The sequence below is a fragment of the Brienomyrus brachyistius genome, unplaced genomic scaffold (genome assembly GCF_023856365.1).
Source record: "Brienomyrus brachyistius isolate T26 unplaced genomic scaffold, BBRACH_0.4 scaffold97, whole genome shotgun sequence".
NCBI classification, from domain to species: Eukaryota; Metazoa; Chordata; class Actinopteri; order Osteoglossiformes; family Mormyridae; genus Brienomyrus; species Brienomyrus brachyistius.
This window is the reverse complement of record NW_026042372.1, coordinates 164,780-181,810: the sequence shown is the minus strand read 5'-3', so window position 1 is coordinate 181,810 and position 17,031 is coordinate 164,780. Positions and strand designations below refer to the sequence as shown.

General features: G+C 42.1%; 2 protein-coding genes across 12 annotated transcripts in view; one reads left to right on the top strand and one right to left on the bottom strand.

Annotated features, from left to right (window-relative positions):
• The window catches only part of LOC125727427 (NACHT, LRR and PYD domains-containing protein 12-like), a 46,868-nt gene extending 33,400 nt beyond the window's left edge, over positions 1 to 13,468 (bottom strand). For 4 of the 11 annotated variants that reach the window (XM_049004108.1, XM_049004118.1, XM_049004115.1 and 1 more), the window contains exons 1-7: positions 13,383 to 13,468; positions 12,645 to 12,937; positions 10,066 to 10,167; positions 9,423 to 9,536; positions 7,585 to 7,698; positions 764 to 827; positions 352 to 580 (exon numbers count right to left, since the gene is read on the bottom strand). In XM_049004108.1, coding sequence (XP_048860065.1) covers positions 352 to 580; positions 764 to 827; positions 7,585 to 7,698; positions 9,423 to 9,536; positions 10,066 to 10,127 — 583 coding nt within the window. In that variant the 5' untranslated portion in view covers positions 10,128 to 10,167; positions 12,645 to 12,937; positions 13,383 to 13,468. The remainder of the gene's footprint in view (positions 1 to 351; positions 581 to 763; positions 828 to 7,584; positions 7,699 to 9,422; positions 9,537 to 10,065; positions 10,168 to 12,644; positions 12,938 to 13,382) is intronic. The other 7 variants (XM_049004112.1, XM_049004113.1, XM_049004111.1 and 4 more) reach the window with 7 other exon arrangements.
• Positions 4,498 to 5,899, top strand: LOC125727437 (paternally-expressed gene 3 protein-like). Its single transcript, XM_049004147.1, has 3 exons — positions 4,498 to 4,936; positions 5,342 to 5,422; positions 5,612 to 5,899. Exons 1-3 carry the CDS (start codon positions 4,806 to 4,808, stop codon positions 5,715 to 5,717), a joined length of 318 nt encoding a protein of 105 aa, XP_048860104.1. The 5' UTR covers positions 4,498 to 4,805; the 3' UTR covers positions 5,718 to 5,899.
• Positions 13,469 to 17,031: the final 3,563 nt, after the last annotated feature.

The following is a 17,031-nucleotide window of genomic DNA, read 5'->3' as shown; positions in this document are numbered from 1 at the left end:
AAAACCCCTTTTCATTTCCCAAACCTCTCCTCAGCGGCACCACAGCCAGTCCATGTATTTGTTAAATTTCACCACCAGCTCACTTCATGAATTAATTAAATTAGTTTAAAACTCAGTGAGATATTGATCAGCCACATGAGGTGTGTTAGTGGTCAAGTAAAAAAATACATGGATATACGGCACAAAATATTAAGGTGATGTTGGGAGAGGTTCTGAAATAGCAAACACACTTTGACATACATATTATAGTAGTTCTACACCAACATGAAGACCATTTAAACATCATTTTCTTTGGCTGCCTAAGACGTTTACACAATATTGTACATGTACATAATATTATAAAGTTCTTACTCTTGTCCAGCAGGTCAGCAAGATCATTTTGCTTCATGGTCCTCAGGATGTACAGTGTGATCTTCAGAGCTACCTCTCTAACACTGGTCTTCTGCATCTGACCATCACAGTCCAGGTCATTGTCCTCCTCCAGCTGAGGCTCAGAGCATTCTGGGTAATTCTGATCTAGGTACCTCACAAACGTCTTCAGTTCCTCCTTTAGGAACTTCATGGCTTTTTCCTCTAGCGACTAAAATAAACAGTGACAGTTTATTATTGCTACTTACACCAAACCTTTTCAGAATTTCACTTGTGAATCATAGTTTAAAACATATTTTCTTTAACATGATGAATTTCTTATTATACAGCTGTATAAAATATAAGCTAATTGACATAACAGCCAAGAAAAGATATATCAGCAATAAATACAAACCTTCAATATGGATGATAAACCCGATTTATCATGTAGATCTGAACTGCAATCTTCCATTTGGTCTCTGTGAATTAGGCAGAAACATAATGTCCTCAATTCATCTACACAAATGTAACAGAAAGACTGAAAAGTTCCCCATTAAAATTGCTGTTACTGCAGATAAAGAATAACATTGTGGTATATTACAACACCAATTCCAAAAAGTTGGGAGATTGTGCAAATTGTAAATAAAAACAGAATGCAATGATATGGAAATCTCATAAACCTGTATTATATTCATAACAAAGTATAGAAAACATATCAAATGTTTAAACTGAGACATTTTGCTATTTCATGAAAAATACTGGCTGATTTTGAATTTCATGACAGCAACACGTCTCAAAAACGTTGGGACGGGGGCAATAGGAGGCTGGAAAAGTTAGTGGTACAAAAACCCAACAGCTGGAGGAACAATTTGCAAATAATTATGTCAATTGGCAACAGGTCAGTAACATGATAGATAGATAGATAGAGATAGATAGAACTTTATTAATCCCTCGGGAAGGTTCCTCTGGGAAATTCTAGTTTCCAGCAGCAGTACACCAGCATATTACAAGTTACAAATACAATTAAAATACAATATAAGAGAAATTTAAAATACACATACTAAAGTAAGAGCCAAATAGATATTGCGGTATTGCACATGAGATTGCACAGTTATGTGGTCCATTGCACAGTCCGAATGTTTGATTGTCTGGTGCAATTTATTGTTCCTGTTTCTCCCCGTCCTACTCTGACCTCCTGTTTCCCCTCCTCCTCCTCTCCCTCAGTGAGGAGTTGAACAGTTTGATGGCGTGTGGGACAAAGGAGTTTTTAAGTCTGCTGGTTCTCGACTTGGGTAGAAGCATCCTGTCACTGAACAGGCTCCTCTGTTTGTTTATGACAGTGTGCAGAGGGTGCCTAACATTGTCCATAATGGACAGCAGTTTGTTGAGACTTCTCTTCTCAGCCACTGTCAACAGAGAGTCCAGCTTCATGCCGACTACCGAGCCGGCCTTCCTGACTAGTTTTTCCAGCCTGGATAAGTCCCTCTTTGCTGTGCTGCTCCCCCAGCACACAACAGCATAAAAGAGGACACTGGCAACCACAGACTGGTAGAACATCCACAGGAGCTTCCTGCAGATGTTGAAGGACCGCAGCCTCCTCAGGAAGTACAGTCTGCTTTGACCCTTTCTGTACAGGTGCTGTGTGTTAATTGTCCAGTCCAGTTTGTTATCCACCCACAGTCCTAGGTACTTGTATGAGTTGACCACCTCCACTTCCTCTTCCCTGATCAGAACTGGTCGTGGACTTGGTCTGGACCTCCCAAAGTCAATGACCAGACATGACTGGGTATAAAAAGAACATCTTAGAGTTGCAGTGTCTCTCTGAAGTAAAGATGGGCAGAGGGTCACAATCCCCCTAATACTGCACTGACAAATAGTGGAGCAATTTCAGAAAGAAGCTCCTCAGTATGAAACTGCAAAGAGGTTGAATATTTCATCATCTACAGCACATAATGTAATCAAATGATTCTGAGAATCTGGAGAAATCTCTGTGAAAACCAGACTAGATGCCTGTGATATTTTGGCCCTTAGGCAGCACTGCATCACAAACAGGCATGATTCTGTAATGGAATCACTAAATAGGCTCAGGAATATTTCCCACAAACACTGTCAGTGAACACAATTCGCGCTGCCATGCACAGATGCCAGTTAAAACTCTATCATTCAAAGAAGAAGCCGTATATGAACATGATCCAGAATCACCGATGTCGTCTCTGGGCCAAAGCTCATTTAAAATGGACTGCGGCTGAGTGGAAAACTGTTCTGTGGTCAGTCGAATCTACATTTGAGATTCTTTTTGGAAACCAGGGACACCATGTCATCCGGACTAAAGAGGAGAAGGACCACCCAGCGTGTTATCAGCACTCAGTTCAAAAGCCAGCATCTCTGATGGTGTGGGGGTGCATTAGTACATATGGCAGGGGCAGCCTGCATATCTGGAAAGGCACCATCAGTGCTTAAAGGTATATCCAGGTTCTAGAGCAACAAATGCTCCCATCCATACATCGTCTCTTTCAGTGAAGACCTTGCATTTTCCACATGACAATGCCAAACCACACACTGCATCAATTACAACATGATGGATTCGTAGAAGAAGGGTCCGGGTACTGAACTGGCCTGCCAGTGTGGAATTAAAATTGGACATCGGTAGGCCCGGGAGGTTGGCATATTGGGTCTGTGTGTGTTTTAGGCCTTAGGCAAGAAGAGATTGTTTTGAATACTGTGTGACCTCGCTTCGTTATAGCTGCCTGCAGTAAGTTCCGCAGACCCTGAGGAAAGCTCGGGCCTTGGAGAAGCAGACAGTGGAACAAAGGGGGGGAGAAACCACCTGCAGGAAGAGCTTCGAAGCTGCCCCAACTGGTGCACAGCGAGTTATAGCTTTATAGAATAGTTGTGGCAGACAATATATAGCAAGCTATGCGGCAGTGCAAATGTATAAGTAATCATGTTAATCATATTAATCATATGTTAACCATGTATTGGCAGTGATTCAATGACAATACGTCAATACGTTAATCATTAATCAAAGGACAACCGAGTATTTACAGTGATTCAATGTCATGTAATCAATATTTATATTCATATCTCCAGTAGGAGCCTAGCAGTCGAGACCTGTTCTGGTAAACTGAGCAGAATGGGTAGACTTTACCTTGCCACCAAGGTGAACCAATAGAATTCGAGAATTGTGTTTGTTATACGTTTGAGCTCAGTTCATTGGTGTTTTGTGACCAATCAGGATTTAGACACCCTTACTGTGAAGTGGGAGTTATGGTTTATCAACTGGTTGCTGTGTGCTCCGGGTGACTTGGTACCAAGTGCCAGAGTGTGACGGGAGGCTTTGCTGAGTTGCTGGAATAAAAGAGATTTCCTTTACCTCATCAGACTGAGAGGTCCGACTTTTATTCTGAGTGTTATATTTTACATTTTTCTACCACACCAGAGGTCCAGATCTTTCAGCCATTGAGAACATTTGGTGCATCATAAAAGGATAAATATGACACAGAAGATCTAGGACAGTTGAACAACTAAAATCCTGTATCAGACAAGAATGGGACAACATTCCTCTCCCAAAACTCAAACAACTGATCTCCTCAGTGCCCAGACATTTACCGACTGTTGTTAAAAGAAGAGGAGATGCCACACAGTGGTAAACATGGCCTTGTCCCAACTTTTGTGAGATGTGTTGTTGCTGCAACATTCAAATGTTTGCTTACAATGATGCATTTTCTCAGTTTAAACATTTGATATGTTTTCTGTGTTCTGTTATGAATAAAATATAGGTTTATGAGATTTCCATATCACTGCATTCTGATTTTATTTACAATTTGCAGAACGTCCCAACATTTTTGGAATTGGGGCTGTAGTTTGGAAAGATGTATCTGCCATGTTAAGCTTTATTCACTGGGGCGGCTTCCTGATTCTCTCATGACAGCAGAAGAGAACCAGTGACATCAGGCTCCAGCACACAGAGACACAGCAGGCAGGAAGGACAGTTTTCTATGCAGCCCTTTGTACCCAGTGACATTTAGAGTCATTCACTTGATTAGCAGAGTAAATTTCAGCCTATCAGCTTGTTCCCCGCATCCCTGCCCCCCCGCTTCTGTACCAGCTGGTCCCCACACCCCCACTAGCCGGGGCGATATTGCTGGCAAAAATGCAGAAACATTAAACGTGTCATGATCCTGCACCTGTTCTCCATCCCAGTGGACATAATGTGCATGATGTCATCAGCGTGCGCCACTCCCTCTGAAATGTCCTACTGTATTACAGAATACTAACCGCTTCAGGGATCACAGTTTGTCTGTCAGCCAGCAGCAGTGAGGGAAGCTGCACATGCAGGGCAGGCAGCCTGAGAGCTGACAGGGCCTGGTGGGGCTATGCGCTTTAGGAGCTCGATGGCTACCTCCAGGTCAGAGTTCCGACTCATGCGGCCCCCTCTGTCTGCTTAATTAGATCAGATGCTTGTGAACACCAGCACAGTCTCAGTCGGAACACTCTGGGTCTCCCTCCGCGGCCTGTTGGGGGGGGGTGTTCCACGAAAGGCGTGTACCAAGTACCCCAGGGGGCCGGCGTCTACCAAGTACCCCAGGTGGCCGGCGTCTACCAAGTGCCCCAGGTGGCCGGCGTCTACCAAGTACCCCAGGTGGCCGGCGTCTACCAAGTGCCCCAGGTGGCCGGCGTCTATCAAGTACCCCAGGTGGCCGGCGTCTACCAAGTACCCCAGGTGGCCGGCGTCTACCAAGTACCCCAGGTGGCCGGCGTCTACCAAGTACCCCAGGTGGCCGGCGTCTACCAAGTACCCCAGGCGGCCGGCGTCTACCAAGTACCCCAGGGGGCCGGCGTCTACCAAGTACCCCAGGTGGCCGGCGTCTACCAAGTACCCCAGGTGGCCGGCGTCTACCAAGTACCCCAGGTGGCCGGCGTCTACCAAGTACCCCAGGTGGCCGGCGTCTACCAAGGACCCCAGGTGGCCGGCGTCTACCAAGTACCCCAGGGGGCCGGCGTCTACCAAGTACCCCAGGTGGCCGGCGTCTACCAAGTACCCCAGGTGGCCGGCGTCTACCAAGTACCCCAGGTGGCCGGCGTCTACCAAGGACCCCAGGTGGCCGGCGTGTACCAAGTACCCCAGGTGGCCGGCGTCTACCAAGTACCCCAGGGGGCCGGCGTCTACCAAGTACCCCAGGTGGCCGGCGTGTACCAAGTACCCCAGGTGGCCGGCGTCTACCAAGTACCCCAGGTGGCCGGCGTGTACCAAGTACCCCAGGTGGCCGGCGTCTACCAAGTACCCCAGGTGGCCGACGTCTACCAAGTACCCCAGGTGGCCGGCGTCTACCAAGTACCCCAGGAGGCCTGAGGGCCTTGGGAGTTAATGCTCGCTGTATGTGTAAAGGGCCCCAGGGGCCCAGGTGGTCAGCATGAGCTCTATCTGCAGGGGCCCTCATGGTTAATTTGCCCTGCTGGTCTGGTCCATGACCCAGGCAAGGCTCCAGGGGGCACTATCTTTAGTTTTGTCTGTATTCTATATAAATAACATCAAATGTTAACCCTCATAGTATAAATATAATTCATACAATGGGGACGGCATCACACTGCTGTTTAGCCTTCTCCTCTGTCTTCATGTACTTTGATATGCTGTGAAGCTCTTGATGTAAACAGACTTATTTACAGTCAGCTGTTAAGGAAATTGTCTCATCTAAAATTTAGATATTATATGACACTTTTAGTATCACCGTTAAAAACCTCCACAACTACACTTGACTGATGTTCCTTTTTACCTGTTTATATATGTTTTTGTTTGTTTGTTTAGTTTTGTTATGTGGCCATTTTGTATAGGAAGGATGGTCTGTTACTCGCCTCTAGTATAAAAGAACTGGCTGACTGTGGAAGAAGACGGTGAAGACAGAAGATGGCGAGGTCTTTTTATTAAGCTACACATATTAAAGTGCTGCCCACTGACCAGCCCTAGCTAGGAGCCCAGTTTACTTTTATGTTATGGCCTGACTATAGGCCCAGAGAGACATGCATGCTAGTGGGCTGTAACACTGTTACCTCTCAGGGCTCTTTCTCTTACACCCCACAGGGGGGGAATTTCATGACTTGCACTATAAATGCTGCCACTCACAGCCACTAATGTCCTGAGGCCCCAGGGCACTGGCCCCACTGGCCCGGTCCATAACCCAGCCAAGGCTCCAGGGGGCGCTATCTTGGGGCACCTTCAGCCACCGGCTCATTCCCCCACCGTGAGCTAAGAAGCGCTACTGGGGATCTTTCCTGCCTGCTGCCGTTAGACACCACAATGCCTGCTGTCGATGTGCAGCCCCCACAGCCAGCCTTAACGTCCCATTTTTAATGTGGTAAAAGCTGCTCTCTGTTTATAATCATATAAATAATATACATTTCTATTTATTTCTTGAACAATATTGTATTTTCAGGATTTTTTCATTATGCACTGTGTCCTTCTTAAACTTGTTAATCTACAGAAATTTTGTTTACTTCTATAAATGGTTACTCACTTGCACTATATCTGCTGTCTTTGCACGTCGTCTTTGATTTACATTGTATGCTTGTATCTGTGCACTTTGCTGCTGAACGCAAGAGAATTTAACCCTGGGATCAACAAATCATCTTATTTTATAGTCAGGGGATGAGAACCACTACAGTGTCACATTAATTAGGATCTGAATCAGCAAGTATTTAAACGTCACCTTTGGTAAAGGAACCAATAGTCTTTCTCTATTTTTGTCTGATGATAGTTTATTGTTCAAGCCACAGTTCGATTAAACATGTTAAACTGAAGCCTTCGTCTGAGTCTGATCTAATGAATTCATGGGAGTGAAATTATTTGTTATCAAAACAGAAACATCCGTCTCACGAGGCGACAATCTATTGTTGAGTTATTCTTTAATGGACATGCAGGGGGAAACAGGCAAACCAGTTTTTTCCAGCTCTGTGCTGAGGACTGAAATTTAAAATCCACTTTGCGATTAAATAACTTCCAATTCCAGCTCGCAGGAAGTCAGGTGTTACAGTAATCCTCATCCATTTACCTCAGATGTTATTTATATAGAATACAGACAAAACCTTTGTTTAAATTCTCAAGGTGATGGAATCTGTTAAAGGTAAAAATTGGTGCATTCATTATAAATATGTTATTTCCTCATAGCTTGTATGTGTCTCTGTGCCATTTGACTGAGAGTCTGAATGTCATTAACAGTGTTTGTTTAAATGCACCTTTACCTTTGATCTATAGGAAAAGGTCCCTCTCTGAAGTGGGGTGGGGGGTCCATTGACCTGTCACTCTTCATGGAAACACAGCTGGGTACAGGGGAGTCTGCTCTCTCCATCAGGACACTGTGGGCAGCGAGAGGAAACAAACCCTCATGGTATAAATATAATTCATACAATGGGGACGACATCACACTGCTGTTTAGCCTTCTGCTCTGCCTTCATGTACTTTGATATGCTGTGAAGCTCTTGATGTAAACAGACTTATTTACAGTCAGCTGTTAAGGAAATTGTCTCATCTAAAATTTAGATATTATATGAAACTTTTAGTATGACCGTTAAAAACCTCCACAACTACACTTGACTGATGTTACTTTTTACCTGTTTATATATGTTTTTGTTTGTTTGTTTAGTTTTGTTATGTGGCCATTTTGGATAGGAGGGATGGTCTGTTACTCGCCTCTAGTATAAAAGAACTGGCTGATTGTGGAAGAAGACGGCGAAGACAGAAGATGGCGAGGTCTTTTTATTAAGCTACACATATTAAAGTGCTGCCCACTGACCAGCCCCAGCTAGGAGCCCAGTTTACTTTTATGTTATGGCCTGACTATAGACCCAGAGAGACATGCATGCTAGTGGGCTGTAACACTGTTACCTCTCAGGGCTCTTTCTCTTACACCCCACAGGGGGGGCATTTCATGGCTTGCACTATAAATGCTGCCACTCACAGCCACTAATGTCCTGAGGCCCCAGGGCACTGGCCCCACTGGCCCGGTCCATAACCCAGCCGAGGCTCCAGGAGGCGCTATCTTGGGGCACCTTCAGCCACCGGCTCATTTCCCCACCGTGAGCTAAGAAGCGCTACTGGTGATCTTTCCTGCCTGCTGCCGTTAGACACCACAATGCCTGCTGTCGATGTGCAGCCCCCACAGCCAGCCTTAACGTCCCATTTTTAATGTGGTAAAAGCTGCTCTCTGTTTATAATCATATAAATAATATACATTTCTATTTATTTCTTGAACAATATTGTATTTTCAGGATTTTTTCATTATGCACTGTGTCCTTCTTAAACTTGTTAACCTACAGAAATTTTGTTTACTTCTATAAATGTTTACTCACTTGCACTATATCTGCTGTCTTTGCACGTTGTCTTTGTTTTACATTGTATGTTTGTATCTGTGCACTTTGCTGCTGAACGCAAGAGAATTTAACCCTGGGATCAACAAATCATCTTATTTTATACTCAGGGGATGAGAACCACTACAGTGTCACATTAATTATGATCTAAATCAGCAAGTATTTAAACGTCACCTTTGGCAAAGGAACCAAGAGTCTTTCTCTATTTTTGTCTGATGATAGTAGTTTATTGTTCAAGCCACATAGTTCGATTAAACATGTCAAACTAAAGCCTTCGTCTGAGTATGATCTAATGAATTCATGAGAGTGAAATTATTTGTTATCAAAACAGAAACATCCGTCTCACAAGACGACAATCTATTGTCGAGTCATTCTTTAATGGACATGCAGGGGGGGAAACAGGCAAACCAGTTTTTTCCAGCTCTGTGCTGAGGACTGAAATTTAAAATCCACTTTGCGATTAAATAACTTCCAATTCCAGCTCGCAGGAAGTCAGGTGTTACAGTAATCCTCAGCCATTTACCTCAGATGTGATTTATATAGAATACAGACAAAACTTTTGTTTAAATTCTCAAGGTGATGGAATCTGTTAAAGGTAAAAAATGGTGCATTCATTATAAATATGTTATTTCCTCACAGCTTGTATGTGTCTCTGTGCCATTTGACTGAGAGTCTGAATGTCATTAACAGTGTTTGTTTAAATGCACATTTACCTTTGATCTATAGGAAAAGGTCCCTCTCTGAAGTGGGGTGGGGGCTCCATTGACCTGTCACTCTTCATGGAGACACAGCTGGGTACAGGGGAGTCTGCTCTCTTCATCAGGACACTGTGGGCAGCGAGAGGAAACAAACCCTCATGGTATAAATATAATTCATACAATGGGGACGACATCACACTGCTGTTTAGCCTTCTGCTCTGCCTTCATGTACTTTGATATGCTGTGAAGCTCTTGATGTAAACAGACTTATTTACAGTCAGCTGTTAAGGAAATTGTCTCATCTAAAATTTAGATATTATATGAAACTTTTAGTATGACCGTTAAAAACCTCCACAACTACACTTGACTGATGTTCCTTTTTACCTGTTTATATATGTTTTTGTTTGTTTGTTTAGTTTTGTTATGTGGCCATTTTGTACAGGAGGGATGGTCTGTTGCTCGCCTCTAGTATAAAAGAACTGGCTGATTGTGGAAGAAGACGGTGAAGACAGAAGATGGCGAGGTCTTTTTATTAAGCTACACATATTAAAGTGCTGCCCACTGACCAGCCCTAGCTAGGAGCCCAGTTTACTTTTATGTTATGGCCTGACTATAGACCCAGAGAGACATGCATGCTAGTGGTCTGTAACACTGTTACCTCTCAGGGCTCTTTCTGTTACACCCCACAGGGGGCCGCATTTCAGAAGCAGATCCATCCATTTTTATGCTGATCCAGACCAGATGATTCCTGCTGGGGCCTCTATGAACATGAATGGTAAGTAGATATATAGATAAATACACAATATCGAGTACTCAGCATTTTTACATCAAACTGATGAATTGTGTCTCCATTCTGTTATGTTCCATGTGTAGAATTACACATAGTAAAGAGGTTTAATGCAAACTTTCAATGCCACATTTTTTATAAATAATTATATGTATCAACATCCTCTCTTGGAGATGACACCTAATGGTGGTGGAGGGGTTTGCGTGTTCCAGTGATCCCAGGAGCTAAGCTGCCCAGGGATTTATGCCCCTGGTAGGGTCACCCAAGGCAAACAGGTCCTGGGTGAGGAACCAGACGAACTGCGGCTCATTAGACCCCTTATGATGAGGAAAAACATAGATTCACGTTTTCCCTCCCCCGGATGTGGGTCACCGGGCCCTCCCTTCCCCCCCACAGCCAGGCCTGCACCCATGGGGCCTGGTCGGGCACAGCCTGAAGAAGGCACATAGGTTCCCCCTCCAGTGGGCTCATCACCTGTAGGAGGGACCAAAGGGGTCGGGTGCAGTGTGAATTGGGCAGTGGTCGAAGGCGGGGACTTTCACTGGGATCCTCAGCTGCAGAAGTTGGCTCTAGGGAGATGGAATGTCATCTCTCTGGTGGAGAAGAAGCCTGAGCTGGTGTGTGAGGTTGTGAGGTTCTGACTAGACTTTTATGGATGGAATTTCTAGGCACAGCCAGGGCACTGAGGGTTTGGTGACCTCAGGATTGGGTCTCTGCTTTTTGCAGATGATGTGGTTCAGTTGGCTTCACTGGACTGTGACCTTCGGCTCTCACTGGAGCAGTTCGCAGCCAAGTGTGAAGAGGCTGGGATGAGGATCAGCACCTCTAAATCCGAGACCATGGTCCTCAGCTGGAAAAGGGTGGAGTGCTCTCTGGGTCGGGGAGGAGGTACTTCTCCAAGTGGAGGAGATTAAGTATCTCGGATCTCTCAAGATCCAGGAAAATAGCAGGAAAATAATCACAGATCCCACACAGCCTGGACACAGACTCTCTGACCTGCTGCCCTCTGGCAGACGATATAGAAGCCTGCAGACCAGGACACCCGACACAGGAACAACTTCTCTCCCCTCGCCATCTCCCTCCTAAACAGCTGATCTGTCACACTGCTAAACACCTACAGCACTGCAACTGCACTGTATGTACAGTCTGTGGGATATATTTCTGCAACATTTGTATTTTCTGTATATAAGATTTACGTTGCTTACTATATCGTATTGTTCAGTTACACACTTTATGTATATATGTGTGTGTATGTATATATGTATGTATATATGTACACATGTATATATATACAGTATCCATAAATATATTTACATTTATAAATAGTATAAACATATTATACGTACAAATAACTTTTATACATTTTTTTAACATTTACCTTTATATTTATAAATATAAATCCATAATACATATTCATATTGTAGATTGTTGTTTTTACACTGTAGTGCTTGAGACCATCGACCAGAATCTAATTCCTTGTATGTGTTCGCTCACATACTTGGCCAATAAACCCGATTCTGATTCTGATTTCCAAGGGACCTAAAAGTATGACAAGTCCAAATCGCTATTACAACAGTTCCGAATATACTTTAACCATGTCGAAGTCACAAAGATGTTCCCATTTTTTTCCTCAACTCGTTCTCACACTGACAAGAAAAAAAAAATTAATCAGCTCGACAAGTATCCGCTGGTCAGGAAGACGACGACTCCCATTCTATCGCGGGCGGCGCCGATTCTGTGCTGGACCGGATTTTGGCTCGTATCGATGGTATTGAAAAATCTCTAAACGCCTTGGACGATATAAAATCATCAATTTCCTCCATTGAGAGATCTCTTTCTAGCTTATTACTGTTAATGATTTGTTGTGATTGGTCGGCTCCACTACTCACGGTTTGGCGGAGTAAGTGACACTACCTTCTGTCATTTAGCTGCGCTGTGGGTTGCGTTTGACTTATTCTTTACCGATTATTAAAATCAGACTTGCGTACTATTTGCATTAAACAGTTTAAATACGACTGCAAAGTATGACTACAATTAAGATCAGCACATTTCAGATTGGAGAACACAGAACAGATCCGTAGTAAAACCTTTGATTTAACAAAATGTTAAGCATAGAGTTTAACCCGGATGTTTCAGCACACTGGCATTAATCCCCAACACTTAATAAAAGAAAAACTTAATATAGCTTCAAAATATTACAGCCTACGTCCCGGTCCATAGTTACGCAGCACAGTATATTAGGCCAACTCATGGCTGAGCGTAAGTAATTAAATATTATTGATGTTAATTTGAAAACTCTTCAGGCAAGATCTTTGAAAAATCTTCTGATACACGTACCTACTGTGCTGTACGGACGTATATTTAATGTTTAATTATATTGAAATTTTTAAATTCCGCTGTATATGTAGGCTGTGTTAAACATATCAATTTTATTATTAATTTAATCTTACCTTGAAACATAGAATATCTTTACATTACTCCAGAATCTTGATAAAATGTTTCTTGATAAAATGGCGACTCTGCCTTTAAAATGCCGACACTTAATTTCACTTTCGTTTACAGGCAGGAAATGATCAGCTCCGTCTCATGCAAAAAATGGACACGGACTCAGCGGCACTTCGTAGGGTTTTGGGGAGGTATTATCTATGTGTCTATGTTGCACACTTGGACAAAGTGAATAAATTCCAGGCATGCATAGGGTTCTTTTTCAATAATGTGATGATTTTTACTTCACCGGAAAACACTGAAACACAAGCACAAAAACCCGCTTGTTAAACAGGACTGTATGCGGCGATCCTTGTCGAGTGTTCTGCATGACGCATGCGTTCTTTGCACTCCACTCGCGCTCATTCCATTTTTACACATACAATTACTTTTAAACATTTATGTCGATTTACATTCGCTTCGAAACAACTACTTAACACACAGATAAACACATTCGTTCTTATACATATAAACAATCAATAATCCCACAATTTACTTTCCTCAATACGCACGCTGATGTTCGGGCGAGCTCGTACAACTGTATGGTCTTAGTAGCTACAGGTTTTCACTTACTGATATTCATTACTATTTCTGTATTACTCATTCGTAACTGTTCTGATCGATTTACGTTTATCCTAAAACAGTTACGTGAGTATCACACAGTAAGTTTCACTTTGCCCCTTCTTTTGCACAGTTTCGCTCACCTGAAACACAAGCACAAAAACCCGCTTGTTAATCAGGACTGTATGCGGCGATCCTTGTCGAGTGCTCTGCATGACGCATGCGCTCTTTGCACTCCACTCGGTGGACCCCCCCGCGAGCTGGCCAAAGTGCCTGTGTGTGCTCCGCTCCTGTTACCCTGCCTGCCTGAATCGCACCACAGTTGTCCCTGCCCTAAACCCATCAGCCACGCAGTACATTACACTATCACAAGAGATGAACAATGCAAATAACAATGCAAAATAATAACATTGAACACAATATTTAGCATATGGGAAACTAACAAGGGCTCCACATCTATTAGTAACAATAACCGTAATTCGTTTAGGCCACTTAAAAAAAAATTTGGTTCTCGTCCCCTCCCGACCCGCCGAAATGCCTCTGACCCGAATTTTTTTATTATTTTTTATTTGGTAAAAATCGCATGGAAAATGCCCAAGAATGACAAAATTTGAATTTCCGGCGCATTCCACATCGACGATTGATCATTGTGTAATCCTAGTCTTGGAATGGTTTCATGAACCTAAATTTGTCTCTACCTGAGATGGGCTGGTGCAAAGATTTAAATCTGGGGAAGTGATGTGGTACATGTTTGTAGAGTTGCATTTCCTTGTTCAACCATTCAGGTTCCTGTATTTTGTAAGTTCCTCGTGTTTTAACATATTTTAATACACTTTCTTTCTAGATATATATTTTAAAATCTTGGTTGTTCATTTAGAATGGGAATGACAAACAGAATATTGGTTTCAAATAGTATCATTTTTATATTCACGAATGAAACATCAGCATAAAGTATCCAAATCAATAGTTGGGAAGGCATTTATAAGATACACATGGATCAAGGAATTTACATTCTTGTATTTTCTTACATTTAATATATTTGAAACGCAACAAACTGGAAGAACTGAGGAGGCGTAGTAAGTAGGTCTGCTCTCTTCGGTTTTTTCTTACATATTTGAAAGTCCAAACAGTCAATCAAAAAAAAAAAAAAAATATATATATATATAGTAATAAAAAAAATCCCTCCCCCCCGACCCACCCCCTCCAAAAAAAAGGACGAGAACCATTTTTTTTTTTTAAGTGGCCTTATAACACAGATTCAGGATGATCGTGCGTGTAAAAAGCGGTACTGCAGTAACACTTAAATCATTAACAGTGGCGATTTGATTAATTTAGAAATGGGGGGATCCAAGCTATTTGGGGGGGTCAAAGACAAAACTGTGTAATTTTATAATTTCATCAAAATATATTGACTGGTGTAGCGAAGTAAAGGTCAAACTAAACACTTGAATCACACTTTTTTAAAAAAATTTCCAATACTCAACAAGTACAGGTAATATATTTTACAGACAGAACATTAAACAAAACAAAAAAAAAATGATATTCAGACAGAGTTATTACAAAGTAAAAGATTACCATCTCAATACCAAATATGACAGAACATTTTAGCACTATGTCTATACATCAGGTAAAAACGCATCAAATCAGGATACAGTTCTGATTGTTTTTTATTTTTAGACTTTCTGATTAGATTAATATAATTTATTAGGTCTAATTTGTGAACAAGGAAAAATAGGTTAGATTTATTGTATTTACATTTATGAATATAAAATTAGTAGTATTAAATTTATCTGTATTGTCACGCTCGGCTCGTACGATCTGCCTGTGTGCTACGCCCCCTCGTTAACCTCATATGGAACCCCGACGTTATCAGATGTTTCTTGTTGTTTCATTCAGTCCTGTGTATTTAAGTCCACGTCAGAGTACGTATCCCCAGTTCCGTCATAGACGTCATGCTCCGCCTCGTCTGTTTGTTCTACCTAATAAGCCGGAGTTCCTGATTCTCCGCTCACTGCTCGCCCGACGGCGATCGTGACAGGTATTCTTCCAGTCACAAAAACCCGCAAAAACATCTTTACAAGAAAACTGAAAATTATGACATACATTTGTTTGTATCATGTTAAGCATATCAGAGTAGAATTTTTCAGAAAAAGGGCAAGACCAAAATAAACGAACATTAGTTTTGCAGTCACATTCACAGAAAGAACAGCTGGTGTCAATCTCTCTCATCCTTTTAGATTGAAAATATTTGGACGGACAAACTTTATGTGACAATTTAAAGGTGACTTCTTCTACATTATTTGTTAATAAAATCTTACATGGTAAAGTCCACACCTTTTTCCAAGGTATATTATCCACTATGCCATTCCAGTATGAAACAACATATGGAACGAAGGTGTAGTTTTGGGTAAAGAATGTCCTGATTTTTTAACTATTATTTCTTGAAAAGCATGTATAGAAAAACACACCTTACCAACAGCAGATTCAACAGGATCCATAGATGGAACAAAATTCTTCAAGAACATAACTACTCCATCAGGGATTGTATCAAAAACAATGGCAAACTTTAGCGCTTATTGGGATTTCAAAAACTGACAGAAACTCTGAATAGCTATAAAGCTGCCCAGCTCTGCTACATAGTATACATATTAAAAGTACACAGCAAATGTGCCAGTGTTAAATTAACACTGCATGGTGTCTATATGGGTTCACACCATACCAGGAGCTGCACAGAAAAGGGCATCACAACTGTCCTAACACCCTTCCACATATGCTAAACATTCAAGAGCAGGACCGGCAATCAAATACACCCCCACCCCATTAAAACATACACCACTCTGGAGACGTGTGCTGCCGGTTTCCAAGAGATTTTTGCTGACTTCACACCAACATGCTATAAAGCCACCAGCACCACAGCTCTCTAACCTTCAGGATCAGCCAGAACTGAGCCAGCAAACCTTCAATATAAACCAAGAAACAGCTGTAAGGTCCTTCTTGGTCAGAGTCTTTCTCATGATGGGGGGTAAATGTGGGACAGCTCTTCTGGTCCTCATGACTTCTTGTGCGCATATTAAAATAGGGCAGATATGTGGGGATGGAGACTCGGTGACTTACAGTAACACCCTATGGTGTAAATTGAACACTATTTGAGTTAATAAAGATTAACACTGTAAAAACAACACTCAAAGCACTCTGTAAAGTGTGAAAGATAACACTGGACCCATATAAACACCATGCGGTGTTCATTTAACACTGGCACATTTGCTGTGTAGTGAGCGGCATTTAGCAACCAGCATCAAAAACATTTTAGCTGTATTTTGTTAGTTTATTTTAAATAAGTCGCCCCCGGTTTATTTAATTACAAGTATTAGCTATAGGAACTAGTGCCCGGTGTTTACAGTAGTGACATACATGAAAAACATTTTAAAACTTTGGTAGAATAATGCCTTAGTTATTTTAATAAACAAGCTTTTTCAGTAAATGTTTGTTCACACTCATGCGAGCGCACACACACACACGCACAGACACACACACACACACGCACAGACACACACACAGACACACGCACACACACAGACACACGCACACACACAGACACACACACACACACACACACACACGCACAGATAAGATAAGATAAGAAAAAACTTTATTTATCCAGAGGGAAATTCTTTTGTCCTTTACATGCTCAGTGCAACAATAGGAATAAAGGTAAGGTAAAGAAAATAATAGTGCAAATAACTATGAGTAATACTTTGTATTATAACTATATAAATACTCCTAAATACTCAT